This window comes from Camelus bactrianus, chromosome 12 (assembly GCF_048773025.1).
Source record: "Camelus bactrianus isolate YW-2024 breed Bactrian camel chromosome 12, ASM4877302v1, whole genome shotgun sequence".
Lineage (NCBI taxonomy): Eukaryota > Metazoa > Chordata > Mammalia > Artiodactyla > Camelidae > Camelus > Camelus bactrianus.
In genome coordinates, this window is record NC_133550.1 from 46,718,791 (window position 1) to 46,727,788 (window position 8,998).

Here is an 8,998-nt window from a genome sequence, read left to right on the forward strand (position 1 = left end):
AGAATCTGCCAACTCGCAGTGGAAGACCTATTAGGTCAGAGTAAAGACGACTATGCACTCTTCCCGGGTTACTTCTCTTCCAGGATCATACTTTTATTCAAGTCATGTTTTACTTTGATGAAATGTTCCCCCATCACCTCTGTCTCCTCTGATAGTACAGCAGGACTTAAGTAAGTGAATGACTCATTATCTTTTCCTGTCCCATTGTCAGCAAAACTGTTAGTGTCTATACCACCTCAACTACACCTTCTTCGAATCTACCTTATACTGTCATGTAATTAGGAGAGAGAGAGAGGGACACAGCTCTGCTACTTCCATCTTGAGACTTTGATTACAATTTACTGTGACAAGCATTTCAATATTTTAGTATGTGTTAGGCTCCAAGTAAATGCTACCTTTCCTATTCTATGTGATATGTATATAATATTCATTAATGTATGGTGTAACTCATATCACTGGCAGAGCACTTAAGAGATGGTGGAAATGACTTAATTTAGCCCATACTTACTGAGATTCTTAGGGAACCCCCACTGGATGGAACCCAGGGGTGTCTGTTTTCTCCCCTCCTGAACTGCTGTTACCTGCCCTCCTTTCACTTTTGCTCACCTCTGCTAAAAGGTGGTTGAGAAACAGAAGACAGTCATCTCCTATTTTTGACGGCTTCTCTACTAAGTGCATGAGAGAATAAAGAGTCCAACAAAAATGTGGGAATATTATCTGGATTCCAGAAATCTCTCTAGGTTTTTATATTAATGGTAGCTGGTTAAAAGTTTCTGCATCTTTCTTAAGTGCTACTGCAGAAACTCCTTTTAGATGGTTCTTAGTACTTGGAGAATCAGATTACTGGAGCCACATTAATCTCATTATTAATTAAAAATTCAATATTGCTTCCAAAACTATGAAACATTTTTAAAAGTAGAAATGACCTATGAACATCTGCTGTCTAAAAAGGTTACTTTGCTCTTAGTAAAGGGAAGAAGGGTAGAGAAATTTAACATATTTCTCAGTTTTGCCTCATTTGTTATATGCGCTTGGGGAAGAAGTTTCCACAGACTCAGGGAGATGAGTTGAATTACTATCTTACAATGAATTCAGATTAAGTCTGGGGCTAAGTCCTGGTGACTAACTCCCAATGAGTTATATTCCATGGTATCGGTTAAGGTATCCTATTTATATCATTGACAACTTATTAAAGTGGAAACAAACTTATTATTTGCAATAATAAATTTATAATGAAGTTTAGAAGACCTGGACTCTGAATAGGGTTTAATTTCTTATTTGTTCCTTTTGTCCAGTTATCTGTTGTCTTCTGGCATTCTGTATTGGCCTGATATTTGTGCAGCGCTCTGGAAATTACTTTGTTACAATGTTTGATGACTATTCTGCCACACTGCCTCTGCTAATTGTAGTCATTTTGGAGAATATTGCTGTATCCTTTGTTTATGGCATAGATAAGTAAGTATACTCTCTTTTATGCATTCATTTTTCATCTCTGTTTTGGAAAGACCAGTTTTCATTGTTTATCTCATTTAGAAGAAGAGGGAAATGACTAGATGGAAAATTTCCTTTCCACAAAAATCAAATCTTTTGCAGGCTCTTCTTCATTCAACAATTTTAATGAAGTACTTTTCCTTATTAGGTGATGAGATAGAACGGCGTAGATGGTAATGCAGTCTAGGGTTCTGGAGCTTTGATTTAATTCTGGTTACGAAATAGTTACTTCCAAGATCTAGTGAGTATTGGCTATGTTCCAAGAACCACGTCAAGTTGTTTGGAGCTATTGTTAGGTATATTTCACAGATAAGAAAACGCAGGCTTAGTGAGGCACCAAGTGACTTGCTCATCACACACCTGGACAGAAGCAGACCTGGGATTCACAGCCGTTTAGCTTAACTCTAAAGCCTATGCTTCTGGTTACTTGTTTTACACGAGAAATTTTATTTTCTTGTGCTAGATAATGCCTTGCTTTACCAGGCAACGTAATGTTTTATGTATCAGGCTCATTTGGGGGAATGGTATGTCCTGCCCTGAGATATGTATGGCATTTGTTATACAGAAACTTCATATTTACATGGAGTCATGACTTGAATTCACTAAATGCCTAAACCTCTGAATTATATACCTGCTTGATATAAGAAGTAAAACACTTGGTGTGAAATGAAGCATTAGAGTAATCTCAGAAGAAGAAAGTTTCTGAAGGCTTGGTCCGATATTTTTAAAGTTGTTGTCTCTACTTAACATACAGGGACTAAAGGCGTAAGATCATCAAGCGTATTAGAAGTCTCTGTAAAGTAGGAATGAACGAGGACCAGAGTGCTCTTAAACAACGTAAAGAACATTCTTGGTATTGACTGAGATTTGTGACAAAGCTAAAAGAATGTTTTCATTACTGTCAAAAGCTCCAGGCAAGGAAAGATAGGGGAACTTACATTTAATGATCATGTACTCATAGTAATAGTAGTAACAGCTGTATGACATGCATTTGATCTTCCTCCTCATAAAAATACTCTTTGGTAACTACTATCGCCCATATCACAGATGGAAAATTGACCCTACTTGTACAGGAGAATGCAGCATGTTAATTGTAGAGCTAGGACTTTAAACTTGAATTTCAAAACCAGATATTGCCACACTCTACCAAGCTACCACCACCAACTTCTAGCCTGCACCATGTTGGAATTTGATGTTGTTATCAGGCTGAATCAATAAGATCATAATTTAGATTTCCATTTAGACAGTTTGTCATTTACAGTAGGCATAGTACTAAATATCTCTTTTTAGTAGTTTGTGTTCCTAAATAATAATCATTATAACAGTAGGAGGAATAATAATACTATGCATCTATTAAATTCCTACTGTGTGTGAAGTAGTGTGCTCCACATACATTGTCTATGAGCCTAACAATAACCTTCCAAGATAGGTACTCTTGTTTTTGAAAATGCCAAAAATTTTCAACAGGACTAAGATAAACATGAAAAGATGACCAAGCTATGATGTGAAACCAAGTCCGTTGGTCTCCAAAACTCCTATTTTGTCTTAGGAGCAAGGTTAGAATTCTCCTGTCTAAAATGCTCTCAATTACTTGCCCCTCCTTTAGATGTCTGTAGCAACTTTATATGCTTCCTGTTCTCTTTCAACAGTGTCATGAGCTCAGTTCTGTTCTGCCTTCTGCCATGTTTACCTACATTTCCAGACACAGGGTTAAGGGAAAGAAGGCAATCAAAACCTAAACTTTTGAGACAGCAAATTCAAATGCAGAAAAAGAAGTGTTGGAGCATAGGAATTTAGCAATTAGGACAAACTATGAATGAGAGGAAATGAGGAGGAGGAGCCCATGCAGCTGAAAGTGATGGCTGTGTATTTCCCTGAGTCTGCTCTTAAAATGGAAAGAGGAAAAGAACGACTAGAAAGCAAAACCAAATTCCCATGAACAGTGGCAAGAAGATATTCCTGTGAGCCCCCAAACAGAGAGGCTAGGGACAAGCCACTGGCAACCACAAGACGTGTGTGGCATCGCATCTGTGAGGGAGACGATGTAGGATGTACAACGGGGCTTAGGACAGTCTCCAGTCAGCCCAGACCCTCCCTGCAACTTGTGGGCAGCTGATCTGGAGACCCTGACCTAAACTGAGAGACATCTTACGGGATCCTTGACCTTATTTCAAGGAATGCAGAGAGATCAAAATGCAATAAGATCATCAGTGCTGGAGCAATATGGTCTCTAAAAACTCTTGAGACAGACAACCCAAAGTTCCCTTCCCAGAGAAAGCTCTGTAAGAGAGTGATGGGCACAAAACCTCAGCTGAGCAGGAGAGAGATAGTAGGGGCAATGAAAAAGAAAGTCCAGGTAAATATGAGAAGGAGAGCAGAGGTAAATAGAACTGAGAAATTATGAGGCCACTATTTTTTATTACTTTGCAAAAATCGAGAGGTAATGCCCATCCCTCCCTCCTAAAAAAGCAGGAAAATTCATTTCACTTAAATGTGGTCAAAACTTTTATAAAATGTTATTTTTTTTAAAAGAGAGGAAAGAGGTAGAGTAATATCCCTGCAGACAACAAAAGCACACAAGCAAAATACTAAAACTAATAATGCTTCAAAATGAGTTGAAACAAATGTTTAAAAATGATAGAAGCCACGAAAAAATAGCATATATCAGTTATTTTGACATTGAAAAACATTAGACAAAAGGAAGACTTGAAAGCAAAGGTGATAGAACGCAGGAAATACTTGTGAATAAAAAAACACACTTAAGAAATGAAGATCAAATTAAACAGATAGCAAAAACAATAAGCACAATGGCTACGTCCACAAGAATTAGAGACTACAAAGGAGGAATACTTATTAAAATCAAGAAATAACAAAGGATTTAAGAAAATGAACAGAAACAGTACTTAGGCAAAGATGATTCAACATATGTACAATGAGGGCCTCTAAAAACAGTGGCCAGAACAAATGCTAAAAGCTGTAATCAAAGAAGCTTTCCTGAAATAAATAACTTGGATGTTGAAAGGGCAAATAATACACTTGAAAAAATAGACATAAAGGCCAATACCAGGACTTAAGCCTAGGATGTTACTTCAAGACCAAAAAAAAAAGGGGGGGGGAGGGGGCATCCAGGCAAAAACAAGACAAAACAAAACAAAGAAGATCATTTGTAGGAGAAAAATCTAACAGTCAACAAAATTTTTGTAACACTATTATGTAGTCAGACATGTTTATGATTCTCAAGGAAAGATTATACGCTACAGATTTTAAATTCAGCCAAACTGACGCTGAAGTACAGTGACCACAGATAAACACTCAGAACCATGCAAGAAATTAGGAACTATAGTTACCATGATCTCTGTTTGAAGAATCTTCTAGAGAACTAGCTTTAGACAACCAAACAGTCGACAGAAACATGAGTACAAGAACTGGTGGGTGAGCAGTAAATATTTACCTTTAGAGAAATACTAAGGAATATAGATTAGTATGTACTGGCTACATGCTCCTGACAGTGTTAACATCAGGTGAATTTTACTTCAGGTAAATAATACTTCAATAACCTGACTTAAAAAAAAAAACAACACTTAAGTCTAATCAATTATTAGGTCTAAGTACTAAATCACAGGAAATAGAAGGATCTGATGCACTTGTGAAGCAACACTGTGTGTATGCAATCAGAAAAATCCAGACTGTGGGAAATTATAGTGCAGAGTGCTCAGCTGATTGGACAAAAAATTGGAAGAAATGATAAAGAGATGTAGGAGGAACTTAGAATGAAAAATGGACTTGAGAAACACATCAATTAATTGCAACGTGTGGCACTTCTTTCAATTAAAAAAAAGACTATAAAAAGAAAGGAGATTTCAGATAATATAAACACCAATTGGATTGTATGATTTAATTAATTATGGCTAAGTAAAAAAAAGAAACAAAGAAATTTTAATGTATTGCAAATATTGTGTTCATGGAGTGGAAAGTCATCAGTTGGAGGAGACTTTCCAGTAATTGACTTAAGAGGACTTTCCCCAAATGAAAATTACAGTAAACTGGTTCCATTTTACTTTATAAATCTTCTCAATTTATAAATCATCTTCCAGTATGACTTTCGGATTCAGTATAAAATGTCATAAAGTATCACGGTTAACACCCTGTCAAACCATTGATATGATGCACATTTTTGAAGGATGTGTAATTTAGCATATTTTAATATAACTATACTGACTCTGGAATAATTAAATTCTACCTTTCTGTTTAGGTTTATGGAAGACCTAAAAGATATGCTAGGCTTTGCTCCCAACAGATATTACTACTATATGTGGAAATACATTTCTCCTCTAATGCTATTATCGCTGCTAATTGCTAGTGTCGTGAATATGGGATTAAGTCCTCCTGGCTATAATGCATGGATTGAAGATAAGGTAAAGTACAAAATAAGGAAGTTAGATTAAAAATATATACAAAATGTCATTTTAGAGGTTTTTGTCTTTTACTTTTTTCACAGTATAGTTTGCTGTTTAATGAATGCTATTGCTTTTATACAAGGATCTTGAGATTTACATTTTGTTTGGCCTCAAATATGTATTTTTTTTAATATATTGTGGATTTTTTTAGTACATGAGAAACACTGACTTGTTCCTCATTAAGGTAGCTTTATTTATGTCACCATAGATAAACCAATAATTACTGGTCCTTTGACTCTGAAAAACATACTGACCAAACCACCAGAAATATTTTTTCCTATATGAATTATTAAATCGTATCTGAGAGACTCTATAACAATGAAAATATGCATTGGCCATGTAGACATAATTTAAGTAAATTTTAAAGTAAAGTTTTGCTATAACTGTTTTATATGAGCCATGACTATTTCCATTCTTGTTCTCAAGCTGCATCAGCTACATAGGAATGCAATCATAATATATATTAGCTGTTATAAAATCAGAATGGTTATTTTTCAGAGTTACCTCTGACCTTTATTCTGTGGTCAATAATTCTATATAATAGCACTTAAACCTATGACTATTCTACTTAAATAAGTGTATTATCCCTTACTAAAACCCTTGGGGCCAGATGTAGTTTAAAATTTAAATTTCAGATTAAGAAAAGATACTGTGGCACATGTAACAGGTATCTATTGCTTAAAAACAAATGACCCCCAAACTTAATGACTGAAAGCAATGCTGGTTTATTATGTCTGAGGGTTTCTGTGGATGAGCTAAACAATTCTCTGTGACTTGCCTGAGCTCACTCCTTCAGTTGATTAAACTTGGAGAGCAGCACTCTTTCTATGTGATCTTTCATTCTTGGCTTCTTCCAGGCATTATGGACTCAGGGCAGCATTTTGAGACACAGAAAAGAAATTGCAGGGCCTTTAAGACCTAGCACGGGGAGTTCCTTGCTGTCACTTCCACAGTAATTTATTAGTCAAAGTCACAAGACTAGCCCAGATTCTTTGCTTACAAACCTGAGACAAATATAGTATTTTTTTGTGGACCTGTGGCAAAAGATCGATTACTAACGGTTATTTTTTGGCTTTAACAGGCATCTGAGGAATTTCTGAGCTATCCAACATGGGGAATGGTTGTCTGCATCTCTCTGATGGTCCTGGCAATACTTCCCGTCCCCGTGGTCTTCATCATCCGTCTCTGCAACCTTATAGACGATAGTTCTGGTAATTTAGCATCTGTGACTTATAAGAGAGGAAGGGTCCTGAAGGATCCTGTAAACTTGGAGGGAGATGACGCAAGCCTCATTCATGGAAAGATATCAAGCGAGATGTCCTCTCCAAATTTTGGTAAAAATATTTATCGCAAACAGAGTGGATCACCAACTCTGGATACTGCTCCCAATGGACGTTATGGAATAGGGTACTTGATGGCAGACATGCCAGATATGCCAGAATCTGACTTGTAGCTGGGGGCAAGAATCTGTAGGTTTTATTTGGTTCATTTTATCAATGAACATTGGCTCTACTGAGAGAAGCGTTAGACTTCACTTACCAGAGGGCGATCTCAGGTGTTCCATGGCTGTGATCTTTGATCCCAGCAGTGTGTGTAAATTCAACTGGAGCATCCCTTTGGATTCTTTGGTTTACATTTGTGCAGAAAGAGTTACAGACGTAGCGTGCAATGACTGAGGTCCATGTCGGTCAGAATTTTTTAAAATACTTTGGGTGTTTTTTCAAGTATTTCTATCTCTAAAAATCACAGGTGTTACCTCAGTTTCTAATAATTTCTGGATGTCATGGTATGGAGCAATTCGAAAATGTTTTGCTTCAAAATGTCTAAGTTTGCCTTCAGGGTAACCCCCAGGATTACAGTGAACAATTCTGTAAGTTGGTGCCTCTCAGCACATTTCCATGAATATACCGTGTAGATAGGCTGTACTTATTTTGGTAGCGTCAATACTTTCTTAGGCAATTAGCTGAAGAAAACTGCAAAATATTTTCTTATGTAATAGCTATGTAGAGCAATAGTATCAAAGAATAAGAAGGCACTAATGCTGGGATGAAAGGTGAGATTCAGAGGTGACTGGGGATCATGTGTGTGATGATTGTATATTTTGTGTAAAATATGTGTGTGAAAATGATCTAAGACTGAGTCACTCAGCCCTCTCAAGAATGATGCAGATTCTGCATTTTTCTATGCCGTGTGCCTAAAAACCTACTTAATATTTATTGTGGTTTCAAAATTACTCCTAGTATATTTATATAATATACTTGCAATGTACATAGATGTATATTAGTACTCTGAGTACTAATTTGAAAACTTGAAGCAAGATGGCATTTTATTTCATATCTTTCTGTTTTGCTTCTGTTTTATGCAAATATAAATCCTTTTTTTAAGTGATTGTTAAAAATCGTATGGCATTACATTTTAAGCTGCAAATAAACAGTTATAAAATGATGTTTGTTTTCTGCCTTGATTTTTTGTGTGTGTGCCACCCGAGTTGGATTATCTTGTACTTCCATCAGCACTTAGGTATTTCATAATAATTAGTCATCAAATTCCAAGTAGGATTAATAGACCAATTAATGGAGTTACCTCTACTTTGGAGGCAAAGGAAAAAGTATTATGGTTAGGTGGTGTTCTACTGTAGTCTCACAATTCTTAAACAAATACTTATAGCTTCCCAGAAAACCGCGTGTACAGTTGACTGCTTGCTGGGTCAATATTGTCTCTGAATTGTAAAAAATTATGATGATTTCTGTGAAACTGTTGTGTATATGAAGTTGGAGGAAGCAGGACTCCACTGAGTGCCATCTAGTTTAAAAGGCTTTTATTTATAACTGTCCTACCACTATAGCAGTCACTTTAAAATAATGATGGATAAAGCAGCAAAATAGGGGAGGTAGTACACACACCTATTGATTTATTTTGGCCAAATATTCTTCATCTGCTGGGGATATATGTTAACAGACTGCATCAGAGCATTTAAAATATAATTCCACTGGTGATGAAAACTTTCAGGGTTTTTGTTTTGTTTTGTTTTTTGCATAGTCACTAATATA

The 8,998-nt window shown here is 36.2% G+C and overlaps 1 protein-coding gene across 1 annotated transcript in view; it reads left to right on the forward strand.

Annotated features, from left to right (window-relative positions):
• The window catches only part of SLC6A15 (solute carrier family 6 member 15), a 39,363-nt gene extending 30,991 nt beyond the window's left edge, over nt 1–8,372 (forward strand). Inside the window, exons 10-12 of the mRNA XM_010958804.3 lie at nt 1,296–1,455; nt 5,744–5,906; nt 7,030–8,372. Coding sequence (XP_010957106.2) covers nt 1,296–1,455; nt 5,744–5,906; nt 7,030–7,401 — 695 coding nt within the window. The 3' untranslated portion in view covers nt 7,402–8,372. The remainder of the gene's footprint in view (nt 1–1,295; nt 1,456–5,743; nt 5,907–7,029) is intronic.
• The last annotated feature ends 626 nt before the right edge of the window (nt 8,373–8,998 follow it).